Source organism: Engraulis encrasicolus, chromosome 3, assembly GCF_034702125.1.
Source record: "Engraulis encrasicolus isolate BLACKSEA-1 chromosome 3, IST_EnEncr_1.0, whole genome shotgun sequence".
In the NCBI taxonomy this organism is placed as follows: Eukaryota; Metazoa; Chordata; class Actinopteri; order Clupeiformes; family Engraulidae; genus Engraulis; species Engraulis encrasicolus.
The window spans coordinates 53,027,411-53,041,621 of NC_085859.1; the positions used below are offsets into that span (position 1 = coordinate 53,027,411).

General features: G+C 43.4%; 1 protein-coding gene across 3 annotated transcripts in view; it reads right to left on the reverse strand.

The window, feature by feature from the left end:
- nipbla (NIPBL cohesin loading factor a) overlaps positions 1-13,759 on the reverse strand; it is a 48,218-nt gene extending 34,459 nt beyond the window's left edge. For 2 of the 3 annotated variants that reach the window (XM_063195692.1, XM_063195690.1), the window contains exons 1-14: positions 13,448-13,680; positions 12,160-12,309; positions 11,719-11,884; positions 11,206-11,336; positions 10,776-10,881; positions 10,258-10,409; positions 9,928-9,983; positions 7,155-7,245; positions 6,673-6,927; positions 5,733-6,227; positions 3,151-3,270; positions 2,146-2,295; positions 248-313; positions 47-136 (exon numbers count right to left, since the gene is read on the reverse strand). In XM_063195692.1, the coding sequence (XP_063051762.1) occupies positions 47-136; positions 248-313; positions 2,146-2,295; positions 3,151-3,270; positions 5,733-6,227; positions 6,673-6,927; positions 7,155-7,245; positions 9,928-9,983; positions 10,258-10,409; positions 10,776-10,881; positions 11,206-11,336; positions 11,719-11,884; positions 12,160-12,223 (1,942 nt within the window). In that variant the 5' untranslated portion in view covers positions 12,224-12,309; positions 13,448-13,680. The other variant, XM_063195691.1, reaches the window with a different exon arrangement.
- Between the last annotated feature and the right edge of the window lie 452 nt (positions 13,760-14,211).

Consider the following 14,211-nt stretch of genomic DNA (forward strand, 5'->3'; position numbering starts at 1 on the left):
TGTGTGTGTGTGTGTGTGTGTCTGTCTAACAGGCTGAACTACTCACCCTGAATCGAGAAGTCAACATCCTCAAGGTTTTCAAGAATGCCGTCCAGGCTGGCAATGAACCGCTTAAAGGTGGACGAGTCCATCATTTCTGTCAAGACAAACAACATGTCCAATATAACCTTCCATTTCCGGTGCTACGCTTTTACAATTGTCCAGACAAAGAGGAACTAAATAAAACATTGCAGGACAGATAGGGTACCTTCTGGTGTGAGCTTCGGCTCATATGCTTTCCTCTTCTTCTCTTTCTTCTGCATACTTCTGGCAACTGCAAAAATGAACACAACTCAAATATGAGGGCACAGAGACGGAATCATTTGAACACAGACTGATCCATGCATGGCAAATCAAAAATACTTTTACTTATTCAAAATAGTATTTCCAAAATCTTATCACATTTAAAGAAAAAGTTCCGCCTACAGGGTAAAAAACATGTTTGCCATTCCTCTACTGTCTCTCTACTAGCTAGAACAGTGCTGTGTAAACTCTGACAGGAAACCTGTAATTTGAGGGGGAAACAAAGGCCTACACAAATCACCCTTGGCTGACATCAAGAGTTACAATAGCCCATGGCTCACAATTCTATAAAGGTCTTGACGGCCTTGTCTGCGAATGCACATGGGTACTCCAAAAGTCCAGTTCTCTATGAGCTATCCACAGCATTGCAGACCAACACTGCCATGTGTGTTGCAGCAGGCTGCAGTAAATTATTTTACAACAGCTGTAAATGGTAATTGCACTTCCAAGTTATGACCGCGACCTATGACATAATTCTACTAAAACACTGGGTTTCAAACGAAACCTCAGAAGTTTTTTTTTCAGTTTGACTTCTTTCAGTGTTCTAAAATAAATTGGCACAATTGTATCAAAGAAAGGACTGGTTATATTTTACACTGGTAAGTAGAGACCATGGTGCAAAGTCACAGCAGTGCCATGTCACTGCAAGATAAAAAGCAAAGGGTTGAGAGTGGATTGGGTTGAAACTATGGAGACTCGTTACAGGACATACTCCTGGGTGTGCGTCTCGAGACTGACTACACTTTTGTATAAATCCTGTATAACAGGCTAAAGCAGTGTTAAAAAGTGAGCTCCCCATTGATTAGCACAAAATTTCTCAAGCATTTCTAAGTCCTAAGCATGTAAAGTGGAGAATGAACAGGCTCCAGGGACAAGCTGAAAAGCACCATCACAGTGAAACATAGAGCCATACATGATCTAACCTGGCTGGTACTCCAAGAACGTGATAAAGTGATAAAACGCGCTGAGTTGACACCTGCTAATATACGCCCTGTAGGAGTTATTTAGTAGAAATGAGGACTTCAGGCTCTTACTGAATTTACTTCTACGTCTAGGGTGACTTAAGCAGGTTTGCTTCCTAACAACCTTCTTGGAATACCCCCTGAAGATGTGAAAGCTTATGAAAGGCTGTGAACGTGCAGAATGTGCATGCAAAAGCCTTCATTCATAGCCGGACTCTCTCCAGACCTGGTGCAGTTCCGCACAGCTTCACAAGCTCCACTCACCAGGTCTGCTGGACTGTACGTTGAATTCATTTTCAAAAGACATGGCTTTAGCTACCATTTGTCTGTCCTAGCCACAAACACATTCCTTTGAAACCATTCTCTGTTCACCTTTTACAGACCCAATGTGTGTTAGAATCCACAATGCACTTGTCGCGTGACTTCTTGATGCAAGCCGTCGTCACTTTGACAAGTTCCGGGTTGAAGAGCTTCTCATGAGACCAGAACTGTGTGTGAAGCTTGTGGAGCTAACTGCTAGAGCTGTGCAGAACTACACAGGTGAGGTGAGAGAGCCAGGCTACTTCATGCAGTGGTGTACTGTGACTGACAGCCATATTATATTACATTAAACTTAGCTGACACATCCAAAGTGGCTTACAGTTATTTACAGGGTAATGGCTACAGTCCCTGGAGCAAAGTGGGGTTAGGTGCCCTGCTCAAGGGCACTTCAGCCTTGGATGGTGTATGGAGGTGTAGGGAAAGGAAAGGATGGGACTCAAACCTGCAACCCTTTGATCTTAAGACCACCACCATAATCATTAGGCTACAGCTGCCCACATACAGTGTTGTCTGCACTCACTTTCACTCAGGCTGGGAGGGGGCGGCGAGTCCCGGTCCGAGGCGTCAGGGCTCCGGTCTCCGTAGCGACTGCGTGAGCTTGCCCCTCTCCTGGGCGTCTCCTCGTACTGCCACGCTCTGTCCTCATCTCTCCGATGACGCTTGCGCACAGCTGAGATGTGGAAAAAAATGGGTTACACTTTTTTTTTGGTAGGTACAGTGTAAGAAAAGCTATGTAATAACATGCAACGCGATGAGGCTGCTGGAACCTGCATTGTACCTTAGGGTTAGGGCTGTTCGTACTTAATATTAGGTGTTGGATGCATGTTAATGCTTTAAAAAGGAAACATTAAAATAGTGTTACTGTAGATTTTTTTTTTTTTTAATTAAATAATTTTGATGCTTGTGCTGATGACTGTGATACTCTATACTCTATAACTGTGATACTAGAGAAGTATCATCAACTACCACTAGCTTGGTCTCTACATTGATCCATACTGAGGAAAATTCTTGGATGACAATGAAAAGAAATGAATCTCTCTCAACCCCAGTTCAAGCCCAAGTCCAGTTGCTTACAATTTAACCCTTTGGATCTCATTACCTGGATGAATGAGAATCTTTCACAGACCATGTTTACATGATGCTTTTAATTCCAAATGAATAACTCAGAATTAATATAATGAATTAGTTCAGTGGAGTTTACATTGCACTTTCATTTAACTCCGAAGTTTCCATGATGTTTTCAAAGCGGTATTGAGTTTTATTCAGAATTAAATGTTCCATGTAACCAAGCCTATTGACATTTTTTTAGTAGCAGACGTCTGGTGGTACAGCCAATGCCCATAAATTAATCAATAACAGATAATTAATAAACAAGCAATGAATATGCTTCTGAGATAAAGATTTTTACATACAAAATAATGTAATCCATACAATAGTGGCATTAGTTGTGGTTGCACCACCCTGACTATTCTGCTACTAAGAGAATGTGAATGAGCCACAGACCATATGATACAGTTAAACTTACATTCTCGCTCGCTGTCGCTCTCTTCCCCGGAGCTGACCTCTGCATACTTCGGCCTGTCACCGGTTGCACCTCTCCTGCGTTTGCGATCACCAGGTGTTGAATCCATGCGTTGATGCACTTCTGATTGGGAAAACACAGATACAGATACAGACACACAGACACAGACACACACACAGACAGACGCACACGCGTGCACGCACGCGCACGCACACACGCACACACACACACACACACACACACACACACACACACAGGTTAGCATCTCTTTCTGCAGTCCAGTCAACACTGTTCCAAGTCAAGTTTAAGATTATTGTAGCCATATCAACAGTACAACATACAGCTAGTAATGTGTTTTAGTTTGCCCACAAATTCAACAATACAACAAGATAAAACAGAAACTGGGGTGGGGTAAAAGAAAAAACAAGAAGGGCCATGAATAACAGGGAATTACACATACAAAAACATTGAAAGTGTAATGAGACATTGAAAGTGCATTTGGTTGAGCAGAGAACAGTTGGGGTTGCATTGTGCAAAATAAGCAAGAGGTAGGCCAGGTAGTAAAGTGACTGTGCTACTACATATTCAAGTGGCAGATGGCTTGTGGGTAGGTACTGTCCCTAAAACATATGTGGTGTTGCAAGGGTTATGTTTATGTGTTGTAGTATCGTGCTTGCTTGACTGACTACAAATTTCCTCAGCCATCTGAGGAAGTGTAATTTTTGGTGGGCTTTTGAAATTATGTGACTGGTGTTCAGGTTCCATGACAAGGAAGTGACAAAAGCGTTAAGTGCTGTACAAACAAATGTCAGGTTTCCCCAGGCCAGCAGTAGCATCAGTGTCATTGCACAGTTGTAGTATTATTTGTATGGGCCAATCCATGGCAAACCGCCATTTCACTTACAACACTGTAGCCTGCTGGCCCAGAGTTACCCGACTTATAAGCATACTGTATATCGCAGCTGTGCCAAGTTGTGGCACAGCTGACTGGAACCAAGAAATATTACAGCAGAAAAACAAAAAACACATCCACCCCTGGGGACCGGCCAACTGGGAGTAAACAAATGCAGTTCAGAATCAGCTGATCGCTTAGAGAACATTGCACAGGTGCAACCATGTTTATTATGCACATCACTCTGCCAGCTGAGAAGCAGCAACTGAATTTATTTACAGAGGGCGCTTTTTGTTTTACTCTGCCCTTTCTTGCGAGTTGCAAATATTTTGTGCATTGACAGTTGAAAGAACCTTAATCTTGTGCAAAAGTGTTAGTGTGATAGTGCTGTTTTTAGTGTGCACCTTTGCAACAGTAGGACGTGTACTGTCCATGTTTTAATGTGTGTTTATTTAATAGCTGCCTGCCCAGGGACCGCAGATGCAAATGAGCTTTTTAGCTAAGTCTGGCACTGGAACTGTCCAGCAAAGAAAGTAGAACGGTGTAGTACGGGGCATAGCGTATGGGCATGGGCAGTGGGTGCGACGTCATGATGGATAAAAAATGTGACACCGGAAACTCCTCGGCCGAAAGAGGATGTCCGGTTGTCAATGTCCAGTTTGTGGCCATAGGAACTACAGCTGTCGATCAGCGCTAATTGCTGGGGGATAATTAATGACAGCTGTCAAAAATTCCCGGTGTTCTATGACCTGTTCCACACTCCAGCTCTGGCGGTAGTGGTATTGCACTTTATACCATGCCGCCAGTACTGACCGTGGAAAAAGAAAGTGACTCTCCTCGCAGCCATGCCATACTAAGTTCTGATGACGTAGGTGAGCTCAGCTGTCCAATCTATACAGTCCTTGCTGTCCTGCACATGGTCGCTGTCAAATAAGCCACTAAACTAAACAAAACTAAACTACACAGGTGTACTTTTCTTGATAACTAACAATGATCAGCTGCTTCACAACTAGGGTCCCTTCGAAACAGGGAAGGCAGCTGTCCTTCCAATGGGCTAACTGGACATCGAGTCATGAAGTGTGGATCGAAACAAAAAATTGCTTTATTTCCTCCCTTAGCAGTTGACTGTATTTGTGGGCGTAACAGTGATATTTGAGGGCACCATCAGATGCTGACTTCGCTGCCTTTGTACCCAAAATGCTGTGCGCCACCTCCCTCTCAACCAGAAACCTGAAAAACAAACATGGCTACTGCCCAAACTACCACCTTATAATGTTCTTTATTCTGACACTTTTGTACACAGATGTTGAGAATTGAAGCGATAAATCAACAATGTAGTATCTAAATATGCCGTCGCTAGACCTATTTATAGCCTTTTTTACGATTCCGCTGTCTGGCGGTCATTCACCGTTCAAATAGCATGCGTAAGCTGAGCGCTAATGTGATGAACGTAATACCCGCCATGGAATCGCCGTAAGATCAAATGCGCAGGGCAGCGCACTAGTTAGTGCCGTTCGAAACGACCGCCTCATCAGTTAACTTCACCTGTCTGATCAGAGACCTGTAGGAGGGGAGTCATCGAGTCACTATCTTCCGATTCGAACGCAACCCTAGTTGGATCAAATGTGTGGCAGGCTTTTTACTCTCTGATCTCGGTACTGCCATCCCTGGCCCTCTGCTCTGTCAGACCTACCTCTGTGGGAGCGCTCGGGCGGGTGCCTGTTGTGTGAGGTGCTCCTGGAGCTCTTCTGCTTGTCCCTAAGCAGCTTCTGCACCTCCTCGTAGGAGAGCTTCTGGACCAGCACCACGGGTGCCGGGCCCTTGCCCATCTCCTTCTGCACCTCCTCCTCATGCTCCTGCTGCTTCTGCTGCTGCTGCTGGCTTCTGTGCGGTTGTTGGTCCTGCTGCTCTCTCCTGTCGGGTTCCGGTTCTGGAATGTTCCTGTTTGAGCGCCTGGAGAGACGGTTGGAGCTGGAGCCTCCAGGGCCCTGCTGCTGCTGCTGCTGCTGCTGCTCCTGCCATCTCTGCCCCTGTTGTCGGGTGCTGCTGCGCTCGGGTACACCCGTGCCCATGCCCGGCTCCTGAGGGCCCGAACGGGGGCCGGCGGAGGTGACGGCGTGGGGGTCCTCCACGGTTGCCCCGGTGTCCTGAGGATGGGGGTCCGCTCTCCGCTTTTTAAGCGGTTTATCTAAAGGGAGAGAGAAGAAGAAAGGAGAGGGTGGGGGGGCAAATTAGATATGCTAAGCTGCAAGAACAAAAAGAAGAAGAGAGAACTGGCGCTAATGCACTGTGACACTGTGGACAGCTGTCTAGACAGACAGCTTCTGGTGTTTAGCAAATCCTTTTCTCCAAAGCCACTCACAGACATTATAATATAATATAACAAATAATAAGTAGTCAACTCACCCATAGGAAAATGTAAAATATATATATATATAATTAATAAAAAATATCTCCAAGCATAACCAAATCATTACAAACACTAACATAGGTTTAATGCTTAACAAAAAAGGAAGAAGAAAAAAAAGTTGTTTTGATACACTTCATCGTCACTAATGGCACATAGACAACAACACTAAAACAACACTTTTTTTCACTCACTTGTGCAGAATATCAGTAGTAGCAGCACTCACCTTTCTCCTGCACTGGCTCCCCTGCCGTGGGTCCCTGGGCTGGCTTTCCTGCCGCCAACGGCAGCTCTTCCTCTGTGGTCATGAAGTCGTATGCGGCGGCCTTGTTATCTGCTTGCCTGCGCTCGCGCTCGCCTGCCTGGCCTCCCTTGCCCCTCTTCTGCTTGTGGTCGGGGGAATTCAGCAGGAGGTCTGGTAAGCCATCTTGAGGTGAAGAGTATTGCGGAGGGGACTGCATGATGAGGGGTGGGCGGGACGCTGCTGAGCCAAAAAGGGAAAAAAAGACAAAAGGGAAACAAAAGGGAGAAGAGATGTCATTGTATCTTCGGTTCATACAGTGTATTGCAGATTGATCCAGTAACAGATCATTAATAATGATTTCCACTGACTGGCATTACACGGTAACTACTGTGGATTCATCTTAATGGCTTTACTGCCACAATTTCTCTCAGCTGTTACAGTAAGTCGCTGAGTTCACTTCTCACCTTTGGGAACTCCATCTCTGTCTCCCGGTGAGCACACCGCCTGTGGTGACCTTAATGGAACCGAGGCGTTTCTTAAAGACTGGTCCCTCTCCTGGAATTACACAATGAAAAAAACAACAGCTAAGCATTTGCAATGGTCTACTTAAGTGTCTCCCAACCAGGGGTACATGTGCCTCTAGGATCGTGAGCACACCTCAGGGGGTACATGGTAAAATATAATGATAGTACATTGAGCATAGTAACATTGGGATAGAGGAACAGATAAAGAGCATGCGTGAGGAGGTACTCATGGTACAACAGAAAGGCTTAGGGGGTAAGCAAGACAAAAAAAAATGTTAGGAAACACTGGTCTACCTACCCAGTGTGATGCTATGATTCCTATGTGTCACATTTTTCAAACCAACAGTCATGGTTTTTGTTGTTGTTGCTTGTTTATGTTGTGTTTGTTTGTTACTGTGCGTGTACGTCTGTGCGTGTGTGCGTGCGTGCGTGCGTGTTGGGGGGGGGGGGGCTTTGGACAGGTGCTGCTTTAGGTAGGGGGGGGGGCGTTATTAACTGATCAGTGATCAACAGGTGCATGTTTGTATGTGGTTTTACAGTTATTTCATGAGCTGAACAGAAATGCATTGCCATAATAAGAGACCAGTTCATGGTGGCGTTGGTTTTACTTTTAACACCATGTAAATTAGGCTATCGGTTGAGCACCCCAAAACGTCTGATGATGACAATGAAGATACTGACAGAATACATCAGTGGCAACATTGTTTGCCATTATTTAATAAAATAATTCGACTCCTACTAGCCAAAGACGAGTATGGGGAAGACACGGGTCAAATGAACGGTCTGACTGAAGCTTTTACAGAAGCTTTTCATGCGAGGTAGCAACTGTAGCGAGTTTGGCTGCGAGAGACTCGTTCACGTTAGTTATGTGTTAGCTTGCTAACGAGCGCGAAATTTTACCTCACGACAGGTAGCCTACCTGCAGATGGTAAGTAAATGACTTTATAGCCGTTAACAAAAAATGAACCATTCGATTTTATACAGAAGAGTCGTGGAACATAGTTAGCTGTGTTGACTGTTCTTAATCTAAACTTTGATAGCGTAATCATGACACATTATGACTACCTGAGCAAAAGTTGACGAATGGCAACTAGGTAGGCCTATATCACTCATCGATTTCTGACAGATGGTGTGTGACTATTTCGCGCAATGGGTAAATTAACCACTTTAAGATATTCCTACCGTAATTTTAAGTAACTGCCCAGCAAATCCAAAGATAGTCGAGTAGCTAAGTAATATTTCTAGCAGAAGAAAAACATGTAGCGCAACAGTTTGACGGGCGTGCGCGTTCTGTCAGAGCCTTGTAGAATGTACGCAGCGTGCGTTGGTTCAAGTATTCTATTTCATATTTCATTAATTTCCTTTGGAGGCAGCTGGCAATGTACACAAACCAATTAACGTGAGCAAACGGAGTTGTCAACGAAAAAGAATGGTTGAGAAAATAGATTTGTTGGGTGTAGAGGCGGCAGTAGTTTGGAAAACTGTTGGTAGTTCAACTTGAGCTTGGTAAGCAAACGCTAGAGAGTGAATCCAGTAATTCGCCCCATTGAAAGGCGCGAGTGCACTGTGCAGGTGGCAACACTTGGTTTATCTAAATGGGCCATCTCTAGCGAAACACTATGGGCTATAAGGGTTTCCCTGAAACCGCAGGGCTAGAGCAGCTTTAGAATCTATGCAAAGTAGGGTGCATCATTAGCCTGGTCCTGACCATCCCATAATACTACCATTTCATTTCGTGGAGCCAATCCTTTGGCGGAAGTACGTAGGATGGTTCGCGAGGCTAGTGCATCATACCCCTGGGTGATATTTCTTTTCCAACATTGTGATTTAGATTTGTGTGCAATGTCACTTCATAATATCCACATTAAATATAGAAGGCTTGGAGTTCACTTTTTGTTCACCAACTAGCCACAGTGGCAAGTGTTTTTCCATGTCAATAGCCATCCACCCATTTTCATTTCCACAGTTTTGTTGTTAGCCACCCACACACCCCCCTTTTTTTTTCTTTGTAAATTCAAGCTCAAATTATGAAACCCTACAGCACAATGATGAACATGCCACCTTAAATGAAAATGAATTCATATAAATCAATCAAAAGGAAACAGACTATTTTTTCATGAACTTTAACAACAGGTTCACAAACAGTAAACAGCATACAGTACGTCATACTCCTAACAAAGAATACATTACCAGCCTAAGTGGCTAGAACTACTGAGACTAATGAAAGTTCTTACAAGCTGCCACAGCCGAGTGGCACATGCATTTGCCTTGTAGGCAGGTGCCAATTAGACTAGTAAACTAGCCCATCCACCAGCGGCCAAAATTATTTTTTGCCTGCGAGTGGGTCTAGCCTCGGACTATGCAGGCCCCAAACTGGCTGGCCAATCACAACGCAGCAGACTTGATTTGATTTGTTTTGCATCTTTGGATGCAACACGGACAGGGTTTTGAGGGAGTGACAACAAAGCGTTGACCAATGGGCACAGACATAGTTTGAAAAACAACAGGTTGTTCCCATCAACAATCTTCCGATGTCCCATTCACCGGGCCCAGACTAGCCCAGACTAAATATTCACATAAATCTCACATTTAGTCTGGCTTGTCAGGCTAGGTGCCAATGTCAAGCCCTGCAAAACATCACCTCCACATTTCTACAGCAGAATCTACTCCACACAGGAACACAATAATTCCCCAAAAAACAGCTTTACTTTACCTGATTTTCCTGAATGTTCCTCATACCACCAGGGATCGTAGGGCTCAGTACAGATGCTGGAAGGTAATCACAACAGCAGCAGATTTAGACACATCAGCAGGCAGTGTGGTAGCATGTGGGAAAAAATGTAAGAATGATAATGAGGAGGAATTGGGGAAAGGTAACCAGTATGTGGCTTTAAAAAAACCCAGTGTTCAATCACACCCATTTCTAGATAATATGTATACTTAATAAAGTCTGACTATTTAGTTATAGTATACAATTTATTACATTTCAGCAGACCAAAACGTTGACAGTTTAACTTTGCAAAGAGCTGTCTGTCAGTCTCACCTTGCTGCTGCATCTGCTGCTGCTGATTGAAGTTGGACTGGTGTGGGTATTGCATGAAGGGCGCCGGGCTCGTTGGCGTGTAGGGACTGGACACATGGCTGTTCTGGGAAAACCTGCCACCACTGGGGCCCGACTGCTGAGGGACAAACCCACTGAACACATGCATACACACACACACACACACACACACACAAACACACACGATAGAAACATTATTGTAGTCCTTAATTATCTACTGTTACAAGGTCTGATCCATTATTATTTCGCTAGTGGTTGCTAGAGCTGAATCATTCCAAAGGCCCATGGGCAGCCTAACCGGAACTAACAGGCGGGAAATTCTGGGAGAGTACAATAACATTGAAATGGGCTGGACGTAATAAGATTGATGCACTGATTGATGTCAAAATAGTTATAGACTAGTAATAACACTTACTATTACAACTAAAAAACAAAAAAACAAACACAAAAAAACCTAATAGTAGTTATACTGTCTAGGGCTGTGGTTATTTGGCTCTCACCTAGTCGGGCTCTGGGTCACAGCAGCAGGCTGGAAGTTTGATGTGGCCGCTGGGCTGTTCTGCATGGCATTCTGGCTGTATTGTGGCGTCAAAGGCTGCCTTGTGCCTGTGGATAAGAAAATTACAGCGGTTTCAAAAGAACATGTCTCGCTTTTTTATTTTACCAGTGGTGCATGACCTTCAACAGGTTTCAAGCTGAAAATGTGTTGATCCATCTCAAATCTCGGTTGGTGTAAGGAGTCGGATGCCTTTACTTACGACGTATTATTATTAGATCTTTTTATGTTTTTTTTTCTATGGTATTCAGCGGAGGCTGCTTTCTAAAAGGGACAGTGAATCAAGAAACGCAAACATTAACTCCCCATCTTGATTCTCGTATTGAAATGGCAAATTTTAATTAAGATATTTAAAACATATTGTAGTAACTCACCCTCTGGAGTCCCGTATTGAATTGGCATGTTTTTTTCCCTGAAGATCTCGGGGCTCCGGGCCATGATCATCTGCAGCAGGAGTGGCACGTCCCCCTCCAGCTCATCGCGGCCCATGTTGCTCTTCAGTTCTCTGGTGAGTACCGCACACACAACAGCATTTAGATTTCAACAACACGTGTTGTGACCCTAGGACCCTAGCCTATGACTTGATAAAAGGATATTAATATTTAGTGTAGTGTGTGATATCAATATGTTTTGCAATGGTTTTAAAAGACAAAACCGATGAAACAAAAACTAAAAAGAAAAATTAACCCTAATTCTGGTATAAAACACCATTCACCAATTCACACATTTTTCCTATAGTGTTGTTTAGAGTAAAGCTTACTTCCAAAGTTATTGGATTTTTAGCGACGTATTCATACATCACCCAGGCCCACTACAACCACGTCAGACCTCACTGAACTAAACCGTATAGCACAGCTACTTTGAAGAGAGCTCTGTTGACCACTCACATGTGTTCGGTGGACACCTGGCTGAGGCTCTGTGACAGCTGTGACACCAGGCTCTCGTCCTGGCAGGCCAGCAGGCTGCTGACCTTCTCCGCGATGGTGCCATTGTACAGCAAGCTCTTAGTGGTGGTCGCAGGTAGTGGGGAGGGCAGAGGCAGCTGGTTCAACACTGCATGGGAAACAATAGGAGAGACGTGTAACAATTCAGAATAAAACATACTTGGTATTACTAAATAGAGGTATTTATGGTCACCATACAAAGTGTGGTGACGTGGTTTGGAACAGATGCAAAAGCAGTAGATATTGATTTTTAAAAAATAATAAGAAAAAATAGATTAGGAAAATAATAACAATAAAAAAACAAGAAAATCTAAGCACGTATGGTGCTTGGGTCCTAAATATGTGTACTGCCATTATGTCTGAAATGTTTCAGCATGTACTTACAGTCTGTGAGACTGGCGATCCCTGCTACAGTGGTGATGGGGACATGGGGCGTATCCCCATTCATACTGGAGACAGGGGTAGGTAATTGTGTTGACGCACAGATTGCTCAGTGTTCACAGCTCTCTATCCTCCTCTCACATGACAGTGGGTCTGCAAAGAGTAAAAAAAATAGTTCACGGTGAAGGTAAAACACACAGTGATGTTCTTGTCACAAGTTAAATGTAAGATTTGTTTTCATTAAAAAAGAACATTGTATTTGTCTCCCAACTAATCAAATCCAAGATGCCATCCTGTTTACTTTTTGAAGTGTTCTGTTGCCCAATTTATGCCTATGCATATCCTACAGTAGGCCTATAAAAACACACACATCGTGTTCCATCACTATACCCAAATAATTACAATGTAACATGTAGCCTACTTCGTAATTATTCAATGTGTACTGGTATTTTGGTGTAGTAAGTCATTCACAAAGAAATATCTATAGCAAATGGTCATTTACACAGACGGGACAGATGTTCAGTGAAAATAAAATGCATGCTTTCCCCCGCTTCAATAGAACTAGAGGATTTTTTGTGGAATTTTGTTATCAGTGATGTGTTCTCACAACATAGCGAAGAAAGGGATTCTTCAGATCACGTTCACTGCTTTTACACATAGCTGATGTGCCTCTGTGACATTAGCCAGTCCTCGCTAGTAAATATTGTGTGATACGATTGTCTGTACACGGCAGGTAACTGAATCACAACTGGTTTAAATTGTTGTCTTAAATTCAGCTTTCTAGTGTGCACACATCATAACTTATTACAAAACTGCTAAGCGTAGGCTAGCCAGTTAGCTTATGAAGAAACTAGCCATTGCTTTGAATCAACTTCTGCACATAAAGCGTCAGCGTTGAATAGCTAACGTAAAGGCATCAATAGAAGGCTAGCTAGGTTAGCTAAGAACTACATGTACATGAAATTGGTAGGCACATACTCATATCCGTGTATTCTCATATCCTTAAATTATCATACAAAAAAATCAAAACAATGTTCTCTTCCAGTTTATTCGTTACTACTGAAGCCAATGGACAAATGAACCCCAGAGTTGACTAGCATCTAGCGGAGCTAGGCAGCTTATCTGAGATAATGTCTATGAGCCTCTGTTGAACAAAATTGCGCCTGTTTACGTTTTTGCCTAGAAAAACCACAACCATTCAGCAATTTGCGACCATGCATAGTCACTTGGAGAAACTTTATCAGCAAGCTTCAGCAAGTGGCTTGTTTTTGATAGATGTAACTATCATTACCCAGAGGCCTCCACTTCTCGATATGACTTCTTGGAATCCTCGGTCTCAAAACAAGACAATCACCGCACGCATACGCCTCTCAGCGGGGAAATCGCCACATAGTCAGGCAGTCCATTATCGCTGAATGCACAGCTTGTCTCAGATGTTCTTAAAGATGCGACGGCGTGTATGGAAATTAAAATATCAAAAATGTTGTTGAGTGGTTCAGAACCGCTACAACTAGTGCATGCAGCTTTTATTTACCTGTGGTTGTGTTAGGAGACAGATAATCAAAGATGGGCTTCTTGAGTGGTACGGTCTTTTGGCTCCCTCCACTGGGTAAAATATGTAAAAACCAAAACATTGCGACTTGTGATGGTCAACAGCTGTCCTATCAGAAGATGCGATTTACATATAACGGTACCTATGATAGGCTGAGTGTCTTTATACTATGATTCATTAATATGGATAAATTCCGGTATAAATTATTTAAACATCACGTGTAGGCCTTTTTATCGGCTTAGACCTACTGTGTTTACAATATATACTATCCTGTAAATGCAACAAGCAAGGCTCTAAGCAGGCCCAATATTTCAAATAGAAAATTCTATTGATAACAGGTTTTAATGTTTTCTGACCCCAAGTGCTGCCTGTGACCCAGATGCCACACAGACCCGCTTAATATCCCACCCAACCGCAATAAGCCATTGTTGGTTTTAGGCCCTGTACAATCTAGTGATCTTTCACAAAATAGTTCATTATTTACCTCGAGTTTACATTTTAAT